Raw genomic sequence first — 13,251 nt, 5'->3', positions numbered from 1 at the left:
GCAGTCTTACCTGCTCTCAGGAGGAGATCTTTACTACCTGGTTTATTGCATTAAAACTGTTTAAGTTTGAGGTTACCTCAACTTGTTTAAAGAATTTTTGTGGACTTGTACTGTATATTTGCGTAACTATGTCGAGCTTTTATTTAAGATCATTTAACATGTACCATGTACATGTCATTTTACTCTATTTCAATGCATCGTGCTTGTAACAGGCATTTCATTTATAATAAGTGATTAATTTGGAAGCTCTTCAGTAATTTATCTGCTATTCCTAAATTGGCGTAATGTTACGTATCTATTTTAAATCACCTTGTAATTACTTGTCAAAATGCCTTAACTACCCTAACTTGACCAAAATCTTATTTTGGTGAGGGTATGGGGAGGATTATGTTAATGAAGAAAAACCAATTAGTTTTGCGATCCGTGGAGCAGTGAGTGGTGGATAACTTTGCACAAATGTCAGTCTTTGTTTTTTAGAACTGAACAAGCTGGATCCTGGCTTCTCGTTGGAAGGAATGTATTCATGCTGCAGTACAGGGCTTTGTTTCTCGTCCTTGGGAGGGATGTTTCCCTCTCAGATCTGGGTATCTTCACGTTTTGTTCTTCAGTATTGACTGTCGTGTTTCTTCACTAGAGCTGATTTGATCAATTACTCTTTCCCCTGAACTTACCTTAAACGATGCCCTTGTAGACCCGGACTGTTTTGCACTCTGACTCCTCGCTCTCACTGCGCTCATTTCCAGCCTTCATTTTTTTTTTTTTTTCCCCCCCCTCCACTTTTTAGAATTATAAATTGAGAAATGTACGTGGATCAGAGAGATGAGCACAGCAGAGGTGTGTGAGGTGCTGCATGCTCTGTGCTCTGCCTCTGCTGGTCCAGGGCTGGAATCCTCCACCGGAGAGATTCGGCCACCTCCCCGGAAGCGAACTGTGCTGCCTGCTGGGTTTGAGCCTCTGCCTTGCTGTTTGTGTTGAAGCAGTTCGTAGCTGAGCGGTGTCTGTTAAGCCATCTGCCTCACATCACATCCTGATTTATTTTTTAATAAAGAACAAAATTGGATTTTTATTTACAATTCATGAGTTTATCCCTCACTGGACACACCAAAGACCAGTAAAGCTGATAGCTTTTCCATCTGTTTATAAAGCAATACTGTATTATAAAGAATTGATATTTTTATCACGCGCTTGTTTTTGTTTTGTTTTCAGATATGCACTCGAAACATATCAAACCTAATTTCTTCCTATGAACTTAAGCTGTCTGCGCACAACAAATTTTTGGAAGAGGAAATGACAGGGCCCATACTATCACAGTAACTTTAAACGATGCACGAAGCAGGAACGCTTCTGAGCAGTTAGGTTCTTGTGTGTTGGTGAGAGGAGGGTACAGGAGAGCTGTTCATAGCATGGGGACATGCAGGAACGGCCTCAGCTGCCACGGAACGTCCCTGTTAGCTGACAGGAGCTGGCTGTTGTGGAGCAGGAATGGGAAGGGAAGGGGGACCCCGGTGTGTGCAGGAGTTGGGATTTCTGCGGCTGTGTTACTCGGTGTATGGGTGAAAAAAGGGCTAAGATGTGAAATGGAAGAGTCTGTGGTTCCGTGCTACTTGGATGGCTATCTTTGGGAGACCTACAGTGTACAGTTTCTCTCTACACTTTGTGCTCATAAAGAAGGTATGGCTGAGGAGAAAAAAAAAAACAAGATTTTGGGACCAGACAGGACTGGGTGAGGGAGATGAGAGAGGTGAGGTAAAGTATTTTGGGAAGGAATTTCCATCTCTCAGCAATGGGCATTCTTTCTCTAGGGAGAAACCAGACTGTGTGTGTAGAGAAGGACTGTATGAAGTAGTTTCTTCCAAAGATAGCTGAAAAAATGAAGCAAATCTGAGTCTGTATCTAATGAGGATGCTTTTTTTTGTTGTTGTTAAATGAGACTATCATCTATGCTTACCTAAGAGGCAATTATGTGAATTTCATGTCTGAGGTATAACTTATGCAGGAATAGTTCTGTAAATACATTTAAATGAATTGTAAAGATATTTAATAAATATAGTATTTATACTAAAATGTGTCTGTTTTAATCAACGTTGTCTGCAGAAACTGCTAATGGTACAAAGCACAGGTCAGGTGCCTGCTGCACCACGCACCCTTGGTGGCTGTGGCTGTTCTTGTCCTGTGCCCTGCTGCTGCTGTCTGTTGCTGACTCAGTAGAAGTGATGAGGGAAGGGAAAAGAACATTCAAACCTGAAACACCAGAACCCTTAAACTCAGGCTTCAAATTGGCTATTGCATCACTTTTATTTTTTAAACACATTTTTATGCCAACTTTCTTGCACTAAGCTAAGCACTGGTTCTACAAGCTTCTGCCATAATACCAGCAACCATACAAGCAGTAATTTGGCTGTAGTGGAGCGGGTGGTTTATTGCAGTGCTTGTAGCTGTACAAGAGCAGCTTTGTTTGTCTGAAGCTCTGACACAGCTGACTTCTCTTGTGAGACTGAAGAGCTGCACATACAAAGCAGCGTATCAGCAGGATATACAAAACTAAATGACCTAACTTTGCATTAGGACAGCATCCTCCTTTTAGAATGATCAGAATACAGGTACAGTGAGTTTCCATTAAGTTCTAACTCGCCTAAGAAGTTTAGGATACTTTCATAATAGAATTAAACTTTGTTCTAAAGCTAAAAGCAGCTCTATGTGCCAAATACACGCTTAACGGTCAGGGCAGCCCACGATAGTCTGAGATTCGTTCATTCCACCTTACTGGAGAACTTGTGAGCTCTGCGTCTTGCCAAAATCCTCTTCTGTGTCACTAGCTGTTGCTAAACTGTGGAAGGCTTGACTGACGGCGTCCTTCTCCTTAGAAGAGACTGCTCCAAAGAACAACGAATGAAACTGGAAAATGCAACAATCACAGGAGTAAGACACTGCATGTGAAACAGAATTTGAGGGCTAATTATTTCTGCAGATTGGGACTATGTGTAGTATTCAGCTTCTAAATGGCATCTAAGGTATAACACTGTTTTATCATAGAATGTAAATGTGATTGGGAAGGTCCTCACCTTGTGATAAGGAGACTCTGCTTCCAGCACTGCTTGGTCATCTGCCTTTGTTACAGCTGTTCCTTCTGTGCCTGCAGTACCTCTGTATGAGACTGGGGGAACACTTTTGACCTGTTTTGCCAAGGGACTTGCAGGTGCCCCTGACCCTGTGTTCTGTGCCTGCCCGTTCCATCGCGGCTTTTTGGAAGCAACTGCTTCAGCGCTGCCATCCTTATCAAAGCATTTGTCCACACGTGGCTTTGAGCTGAATCAGAGGGAATAGGTCAGATTTGTAACATCCTTCTGCGTGCCTTTGTTAGGAGGTCTTTGTGCTAATGGAAGGCACTACAGCTTTAGCTTAGCTTCTCCACAACCCCTCTCACTGCAACAAAGCCCCATGGAGATAAAGCTGCAGGAGTATGGAGTGCTCCCCCTTGCACCAGCAGTTTCTGTGCTGTTCGTGTTATCAAGAAATGGCACCCAAACTCTCGGCTCCTGGCTCATCGTCTGCTGCAGAAGTGGTGCAGCAGTGCAAGTAAGGAAAATGATCTGTGATCAAGAAGGGAGCATCTGGCTAAACCTTTCCTGTGCTGACAGGTAAGATGTGAGGTGCGTTGGTGCTCAAGCACACAGTGGCTGTCAGAGCTGTGGCACTGCCTATATGAGTAGCAGACATAGCTGCAAGCTTCAGGGTAACAAATGCACTGATGGGGAGGGAGTGGTCTAGCTGTCGTGCTTTGCATCTCAAACTATTTCAGTCTTTTTCTGAATCTATCCAATGCACAGCTTTCCTATGAATAAAGGCTCCAGGATAAGTACAGTGCTTATGAATACCCTGCACATCACCAAGTAGGAGAATCTTAAACTCAGCTGTTGCAGCCTGCTGTGCCAGTCTGCCTCCCTCCCCAACCTCTGCAGCCTGCTGTTACCTTTCCTGCATCTGTGAGAAGCACGCAGGCTCCTGGGAAGCCATCTCACTTCTGATGTCAGACAGCGTAGCCAAAATAAGGCTGGCTTCCAGCACCGTGTCTTCAATGCTGAAAGCAACTGGTCTAAATGCAAACAGCCACATACAGGGGTCTTGTTAAATGCTTTGTGCTCAGTAAGAAACTACTTCACCCCATGCTACAGACTAATTAGAAATATAACTTGTAGCCTGACATGAATATCTGACTGTTACAGTTAAATGCTTGAGTAACCTGCAGATAAAAACAGACAGGGTGCTTATATCTCAACCATTTCCACAGGCAGCTCCAGAACGTACTTCCCAGGCATGTCCAAATGGATGGAGACAGGAACACTGGTAGCTTCTGAAAACGCCAGCAGTCCCTGAAAAGAAGGGGTGAGGGGTTGAGTACTATTTTAAAAGTGGCAGAAGATTAATGTTAGAATGCAGCTGTTGTTTATTGGCAAAAAAGGTGAAGTCTACTTTAAAGGGAAAAAGGCTACTGCTGCTAGATCACGGTTTCTGCTTTCTCTGCCAGGAGCTGTGCAGGTAGAGTTACTGTGGCCGTGACGCTTACTGCAGCAGTGTTCATCTTATCTCAGCATTGGGTAGATGGGGTTTGTTGTTTTAAGAGATTCTTTGAAGATCCTTTCCAAAGCCATTCTTCAGCCAGCTGGTGAGATAGTGCTGCTGGCCGGCAGGCCTGGTGGAACACCAGAGGCTGGGATCGTTCTTCTGTGTTATCCAGGTCAAAGTAAGGGAAAACAACAAACTCTTAACCTACCCTCAGTTCTCTAAGGCAAAACGTCACTTCAGAATCGACTCCAACTTGAAAGTAGTCAAACTCATCTGGACTCAGCTGTATTTCGGTGACCATTGTCTTTGAAAAGTCTGTTTGAAATAACAAGGCTGGAGTGAAACCTCAACAATATGATTATAATGATTTTTTATATCGGCAGCATCTCAATAAATAATTGGCTAATAATAAGTGGCTAGTAATAGTACATGTCCAGCTTATTTACATTAATTTTTGTAGTTAGGTAAAACAAAAAATCCTGACATTATTTACAGTGCTCTCTGTGGATTTACGTGGCTTTTAACAGAATTTATTTCATATTCCACAACGTGCTGTAAGCCCAGCACTGCTGCCAGCCTTGTAAATCTGCTCTCCTACAGGCACTACTGCTCTGGAAGACATTTGGGAAGACCAAAAGCAGTGTGACTTTAACAGATGGATCACAATCGCTGGCAACCTTCAGAGGACTACAAACGAGGTCTGAGGTTATTTGTTCTAAACTGTCATTTTTTTCCTGGTATTATGTAAGTGAGAATGGAAAATAAGCTCTTCAGCATCAGGTGTTGCTCACTGTCATTCAACTGCTCGTTAATTATTGTCATGTGTGTGAAAAGAAAGTCAGAATGCCAGAATGCATCACAGTCTCAGAGGCAGTCAGAGCTCTGTCAGCACTGCGCTCCTGTCCAGCTCTCCTCCACAGCCCGACTGCTGCACAGCACTGCCAACAGGTCCCACGTTTCTGTTTCTCAGCCCCCAACACACCACTGCACGTTCACACACCCCTGTGGGGTTCTTAAAACTGTAGAAACAAACGCCTGTAAGAGAGCTGCCAACTTCTATGAGGCAGAGCCACCGCCTGCAGCTGAAAACAAGTCTCGACAGCTGCCACCTCTTTGGAAAGGACACCTGAGCGTGGAACACAATCCATCACCAGATAATGCGCTCAGAGGACGTGTTTTGTTTCAGTGTGTACAGAACATTTGCTGCAGGCAGCGCTTCGCATCGCATGCGACGCAACAAAAGCAAAATGCCTCCAATTCCTTCTTCCTCTTCTGCCATCGACACCAGGCAAGTATTCCTAAACCCCAAGTTCTCTGAGGTACATTAAACCCAAAGGATGGCAGTATGAGCAGCGTTCCTTTTTGTTTTCTGTTTCCTTACCAGTGTCTTCCTCAGTGTAACTCTTGAAGCAAGCCCTCGTTGGAGTAACTGATAAGGTGACTTCTTCTTGACTTGTTGGAAAGTGAACCATTATATCAGTCAGCAGCCTATGAAGATGAATTTAGCACTAAAATGATTTTACATAAGACAAGTCATTGTCTAGCAATGGCAAAGGTGTGGATTCAAATCGTGGACTATGTGCTTCTCAAGCTGGCAGCAGGATTAATGGCACAACAACCCCTGATCAAATCCAGCTCCTGAAGCTGTTATGTGAAATATCCAACATCACGGCAAGGGATTTAGCAGCAATTCACCATTTCTGAGTGTGGGCCCTACCCACATTTTGGTCATGTTAGTGACAGCTGGAGCAGCACTGTCCTCTGGATTCTTGTTACTCTTTTCCCCAGAACAAAACATTTGAATGTTCATTACCTGGAGTGGGCTCTGAGGACATTTGGACACATGTGCTTTGCAAAAACAGCCTGCAATGGGTCACATTCTTGAAAAGCCAGATTATGTGTTTTTACAATACCTAGGTATAAAATATGTGAATGAAAATCAATGCTGGTCTAGAATTCTAACTTTTTTAGTATTAATTGCTCTTCCAAGACATCTCAACAAAGGAAACAAATGACTCACTCTAGCTGTGTAGCAATATCTCACCCACAAATAGAAAACCAAATTCTGGTGCCCTCTGCCTTCCTTCATCCTCCTCGTTATATCCTCAAGTCTCTGACATTTTTAAGAATTCACAGCAAATGACTTAACAGCAACAGATGCAGGAAGAAAACCTTCAACATTTAATTGTTACAGCAATATAAATGCTGGTGGAAAACAAAGGACAATTAACAAGTACACATAATTACTGACCGGATAAAAGTCAGTCTGGGAAATGCTGTTATAACTGCTTTTTAGCAAGGCAATGTCACGACATAAATTACGATGTGAAGAGGCTGAAGGCGTTTGGCATAACGTCCCATCAGTGACACTCAGTTAATAACTACACCTCGTCCTGCTGTCAGACTGCTCCTGGTTGTGGAAATGCACTCTATGCATCACGTACCATTTCTGCAGAGGAGCTGAAAAGTTATGTGGTGATCTTTAGCATTTGTGTAAATGCTGCATTTCTCCACGTGCCTTTCCAGCACGTTTACACATCTGAATATAGGAAGAACTGACTGAAAAAAAGCACACAATCAGTGCAGAGGTTACTCTCTAAGACATTCTGCAGTGTTATTTCTCTCATGCAGTTCATCCCCAGCTCCTGCTTTTATGACTGCTCTGTAAGCAGAGCGCAGGCTGCTGGTGTTGATCTTCGCTGCCCTCACCCACCCACAGCCCTGTTTGCAGAACAGTGTGTCAATGTTCTCCAGCTCATGATGTTCTCAAAGGCCATAGGGAAACCCTCAACAGACAGAAACACAGCATTCCTTCACCCCAAGACGAGGCTGATTCAGACTTTGGAATCTGCAAGGTACAGCTCAGGACTACACCTTTTAAACAATTAAACATTAACACTCCCTTCTGCAGAACTGCTCAGAAGCCCTTCGGTTTAGAGCAACCTGCATGCCCATAGGATCCTCCCCTACCACTTCAATTTGAAAGCGGGCTGACTTCCTGCTTTCAAAGCTGCGTGTAGCAGTGTGTTCAACTATACCTTAATGATCAATTTACATGCAAGTGACAACTGCTTTTCTTTCTGACAGGGCTGAGGCGCAGCTGTGCAGCAGTAATGTTGAAAAAACATGGATGAGAAGAAGACATACGCATATGCTGACCGAGAAGAATTCACTGATCTTAAGGCAAGCTGAAAATAAATGCAAAGTAATTCATTAACTCAGAGCTGTTTCGTATTGAGCCTTTAACAAAAAAGCCATCTCTGTACCTTCAGCGTGGTATCTTCAGAGCCACACCTAAGCCACAAGACCTTTATGTGTGTACATCTCCAAACAAATCCAGATGCATCACTTCTATTGCCGTGTTCAGACTTATCCCCTTTGTTATTACCGGTCAGAAGTCCCGGCCCTTATGCAGACATGGGAACCCAGTGCAGGGATATGTGAGTTAAGCCTTGAAGTGCAGATTACCCAGCCCTTAGAAGTTGCATTTAAGGTATGTGAAAGACTGGAGCCTATTCTAAAACAATCCATGAGATACACAAATAAGCAGAGACTTCTAGCACCTACACAACATCTCATTTACAAACAGTATTTCTACTTCTGATGTACCAGCCCCACAGCATGTTGAGCTCATTGCTTTTAATTAAGAAAGCTCTAGAGAAAAAAACAATTCTGAGGGAAGTGGTGTCTGATTAACAGGAGCCATTCTTCCTGCTGAGTCACACCAGGGCAAAAACCATATCGTTTAAAGGCAATTTCTGATGCGAAGCAACACATCAAACTTCTGATTCGTGACAATGGGAATAAAACCCTTGGTATTAATCCGGATGTCCTGGACGAGCATCAGGTAACCAAATCCCCAGGAATATCAGGGACAGAGGAATGACCCTTCCGTGATATCATCTGCATAATTACAATCACAGAAAGCATGGCATTTGTCAACCTTGAAAGTGGAGGGAGGAAACAGAATGCAGCTCAGACTGAAGAATACCTGCAGGAAGAACTAACACCACAAACACTGTTTCCAACGAAGACTTCAAACTGTCAGTAAATCCAATGTACTTACACCTCTGTCTATGGGGTCAAAGCAGAACTCATCGCTAACCCGTGCCATGGCGTGCACTGCCCTCCCAAACACTGCCAGGGAAACAAAATGGCATGAGATGCATTTCAGGTTCGATTGAAAAACAAGTTACACCTCGTTAACTTTCTCCAGAACAATTTAAGGGAAAAAGTTAGACATTTCTCATGCTTTTCCAAGAGAAATGATGGTGTGGGGGAAACACACACGCGTTGCCCTTTTTTAGTGTCACTAACACCTCTGTGTTTCCACCCAGAGGAGCACTGTGGATTTGGTGTGTCCCTTTGCAGCTGTACAGCCCAACATCACCAAACAATCTCACACTGACGGCACAAAATGCTGCTTTGGCCAGAAATGTCACTCTGTAGATGGCCACAAGACTGAACAAGCAGAACCCTAAGAAGCCCACAGAGAACCTGCTCTCAGACTTTACCACAAGCTCAGAGCTCTGTGAGGAACTCTCACAGCGTGGTGCCACGGGCAACGGCTCCTCTGCCCCAAACCCCGCTGTGGCAGCCGCACCCTACGTAGGGAAGGTTCTTCACTCTGCCCCGACGTGCCACCACGTCCCCTGAGGTAACAGGTACCTCTGAGGTGCGTCCCCCCAATCACACACTTCATGGCTGCCCGCCCCGCGCCCTCTCGCCTCACGTAACAGAAAAGGCGGGAAACCCCGCTCAGAAGAAAAAGACCCGGATGTAACCGCCGGAGAAACGCGTTTCCCGCTCTTTTGGACTTACGGTGGAGCCGTAGCGGAGGGGAAGTAGAGGCGGCCTGACTTCTGGGAGAAGCCGCCTGACTTCCGGGAGAGAGCGCTTGACTTCCGGGAGTGGCTTCATCGGGCGGTGCGCTGCCGAGCAGGATGGTGAGCGGAGCGCTGGGTCTCGCCTTTGGGCTGCGATGCTCCTGAGGTGCTCCCGCGGCACCTCCAGGCGGCCCAGCGCCGACGGCGGCCCGAAGGAGGCCCCGCTTTGTGTCGGTCGGCGCCTAGAAATCAGCCTGTGGCCGAACTGAGGGAGATGGAGCGGGGAGGGAGCAGCGGGGGCCGTGGGTGGAGAGCAGCGAGGAACCGTGTGTCGTCGTTGTTGCTTAATTTTATTTTTACCGTTTGACGCTGCTTTCATAACATCGACAATTCATTAATTATGATTTGCCTATTCATTTGGCTCTGTTTTCTTTTCTGTTGCTTTCCTTGGTTTAACATTGATCACGCCTCGCCCTGTTTCCCATTCCCCTGTCTGCAATCAACTCCTCCACCCGCTCAGGCCGGGCACAGAGTAAGTTCCGTCCCGGCGCTGGGGCTGCGGTGGGGCTGGGGCCGCTGCTCACATCCCCTCAGCTCCAGATGTAACACGCTTCCGTACTGTTAGGTTTTGTGGATGGAGCCTACGGAGCTGTTTATTATTATTATTATTATTATTTTATTTCTTTATTACCAGGAGCTCAGATGTGGTTTGGGAAAATCTGGGGCCTGCCTGTTTGTTCAAGGGAACAGGTCTTTGAGCTTCGTTGGGGTTTTGTGGAAGTGGCAGCAGTTTGATTAGACATCAAATGCAGAGTTGCTATTCCATGGCCCAGACCTTTAACCATCAGTGAGTGCATCTGTTTAGTGCCACTTTAATCAGCAATGAGACATTTTCAATTAAAAATAGGGGGAAAAGGCCTCCACAGCCACCCGAGTCCTCTATGCATCTTAGCATGGCTGCTAACATAACGACAGCTGCGTGGCCTAAAAATATAAGGTAAAAGCAAGTATTAAAGAAGGTAAATGTGGTTACTGCTTTATACAGACTGTGTCTATTTACAGACAGATCTGGTGGCTGTTAGTTTAGGACTGGAAGATAAGCTTTTAGGAACTGGCTTACTAACAAAGCTTTTTAATTGGAAGATAAACTCAGTTAATAAGGGGTTTTAGTCAAATCAATGGGGGTGACCATTTCTAAATCCACTGGGTTTAATGTAGTAGCATTACGCCCCATGCTGCAGAGAGCTTTTCATGCCCTTCTTGCAAAATTAATTTATTGCTACTTTGCTTGCATTAATTATTTTCTCAATTAGCAGACTTAAGACTGTAATTTAACGTTATACATCTTAATCTGGTTGTATCCCCCGTTAAATTTATGTTCTCATTGCATCTGTAGAACTGAAGCTCCAAATACATAGACCTGGTAACAGAAACAGTGGATGCAGTAGTCCAGGTTATCTTCTCTGCAGCGTTCTCAAGGGTTTTGTGCTTTTTTTTTCCCTCTTCATTTTGTTAGTCTCACTATCCTATGATATGTGTTCAGAACAAGCTTCCTGTTCTGATTAACTATTAACACATGTGACAAATTTGCTATTTGTTATTGCTATTTTATAACTTAAGTAGAAAGGAGCTTTAAAGGGATGTGGCCACAGTTCAGCCAAGTCTGTGCTTGAGAGCAGCTGGTACAGATGTCTGATATCTTTTCTAGTTTAAGGGGAGAAAGGAAGTGGGACAGCTTATGGTAGTTCCCAATTTTGTGTGTCACATCAAGTAGTAATGCAGTTCTTCTGTTATACTTTGCAATGACTTTCAGCAACAAAATCACAAAACCTCTGCAGGTTTGTAAGGCTTTCCTCTGGGTAGCATTCAGTATTAATAAGGACCCCTGTTTTCACTGAAATATGGAAATATTCCTTTATTTAATTCTTATTTTAGTAGCTTTTATATCAAAATACAATTGGGAAACAGAAGAAGACATTGTGGTGCTTTTTGTTACTTAATAATTCTCATCTTAAGTATCTGTAATGGCTTTTCTTTCCTGTCATGACGCCCGTTCAGTTGGTGTTAGTGTTAGGAGATCTTCACATTCCACATCGATGCAACAGCCTCCCAGCCAAGTTCAAAAAGCTGCTGGTTCCAGGGAAGATCCAGCACATCCTCTGCACGGGAAACCTCTGCACCAAGGACACTTATGACTACCTCAAGACCCTGGCTGGGGACGTTCACGTTGTCAGAGGGGACTTTGATGAGGTAGTGACCTCTTTTGGTGGTGGTATTTTGTGTTCAAGGCAGTGGTTGAGTTACTTGTACTTCTTAATAAAAAAGTGGGCAGTCTGAGCTTATTTAGTGCTAAGAGTGAAAAGTAAACCGAGTAAAAGGGTTCCAATTAATATGAGTTGCAGTCAGTATGATTAAAACTGAATTGGGCACTGAGCTAAGGCTAAGACTAGCAACCAGGACCTCCTGTTGTCTCTCTGTGAAATTCCTGGCATCTTTACCAAACTCTTGACAGTGCTTATAAAAGCAGTAATGTGGCTCCCACTCTGGGGCAGCAGAACCAATCAGACTGACTTTTAGGTTTCATCTAGTGCTTTTTTTTTTTTTTTTTTTTTTGTATAGATGAATTTGTACATCTAATCAGTTTGTAGGGCTTAATTAGCTTATTTTGCTTTTCTTTTTTTTTTTTTTTTTTTTTTTTTACTTTTGATTTTTAGAACCTGAATTATCCTGAACAGAAAGTTGTAACTGTTGGACAGTTCAAAATTGGTCTGATTCACGGCCACCAGGTTATTCCTTGGGGTGATATGGCCAGCCTGGCACTGTTACAGAGGCAGTTCGATGTGGACATCCTCATTTCAGGACATACACACAAATTTGAGGCGTTTGAACATGAAAACAAGTTCTATATCAATCCAGGATCAGCTACAGGAGCTTATCATGCCTTGGAGAAGTAAGTAAAGCATGAGAAACAGCTGTGGGATATTTCTTTTTGATAAGAAAACTTGTTAAGGTTGGGATTTGCCCAACGTTTAAAAATGTAACCTTTAGTAGAGGACTCGTCGTCCTTGCTGAGGCTCCTGGCCTGAAACGGGTGACTGAAGTCCTTAAAGCTTCAGATCTGATGTGCTGCACTTACAAAACTCACATCAGTTTTTCTCAGGAGATTCTTGCTACGAAGTCTGACAGTGAAACACCATTAAGGTTATTTTATACACGCTCTCAATTCATGTGATGTTTTTTTTTCCTTCTTTCTAGCAACATCATCCCGTCATTCGTGCTGATGGACATCCAGGCTTCTACAGTCGTTACGTACGTCTATCAGCTAATTGGAGATGATGTGAAAGTAGAAAGAATTGAGTACAAAAAATCTTAGAAGATATTTGCTTGTGTGGTATTTTTACTGTCTCGTTCCAGAACTGCATGTTACTGCAATCCTTCCTTACTAGTTTACAGAACTACACTTAATGTTTAACAGCTTAGCAGTGTAACTTCTTGGTAATAACTTTAAAACATTGTTTTCTTCTTTTCTATGTATGAATTGATTGTAAAATATGTTGAAGTGCTGTTCTTTCATGTTGTCATAAATTTCACTTCATAGAAAAACAAGCCTTTATGAACTGTTGAAGAAAATGCAACAGTTGCACTTGGTTTTGAGGTGTCTGCCAGTACTTTCATTTGGTAATGCTTGTCAGATGTCACCAGAACAGTGCATGGAGCTTTCAAAAAGACTGTAAAAGGCTCGAATAAAAATAGCAAGGCCCCTGGGAGGCGTGTTTGGTTTGCTTCAGAATCCATCTGAGATTTGGATTTCTCATTCAGTATCATGTAGTCCTTTAATTGGATGTATTTTTGAAAAAAGTTG

General features: G+C 43.6%; 2 protein-coding genes across 2 annotated transcripts; one reads left to right on the top strand and one right to left on the bottom strand.

The window, feature by feature from the left end:
• Positions 1-2,760: 2,760 nt before the first annotated feature.
• RAD9B (RAD9 checkpoint clamp component B) lies at positions 2,761-9,265 on the bottom strand (the record flags this gene model as incomplete). The annotated part of the gene is made up of 11 exons (XM_079543662.1): positions 2,761-2,895; positions 3,063-3,306; positions 3,971-4,093; positions 4,306-4,370; positions 4,772-4,878; positions 5,945-6,051; positions 6,377-6,476; positions 7,008-7,122; positions 7,602-7,751; positions 8,630-8,700; positions 9,232-9,265. 11 exons carry the CDS (start codon positions 9,263-9,265, stop codon positions 2,761-2,763), a joined length of 1,251 nt encoding a protein of 416 aa, XP_079399788.1.
• Positions 9,266-9,789: 524 nt separating this feature from the next.
• VPS29 (VPS29 retromer complex component) lies at positions 9,790-12,762 on the top strand (the record flags this gene model as incomplete). The annotated part of the gene is made up of 4 exons (XM_079544014.1): positions 9,790-9,921; positions 11,448-11,639; positions 12,104-12,339; positions 12,645-12,762. 4 exons carry the CDS (start codon positions 9,790-9,792, stop codon positions 12,760-12,762), a joined length of 678 nt encoding a protein of 225 aa, XP_079400140.1.
• Between the last annotated feature and the right edge of the window lie 489 nt (positions 12,763-13,251).

The sequence above is a fragment of the Tetrao urogallus genome, assembly GCF_951394365.1.
Source record: "Tetrao urogallus genome assembly, chromosome: 17".
Lineage (NCBI taxonomy): Eukaryota > Metazoa > Chordata > Aves > Galliformes > Phasianidae > Tetrao > Tetrao urogallus.
Note: the sequence above shows the minus strand (reverse complement) of the source record. Positions and strands in the feature narration are given on the sequence as shown.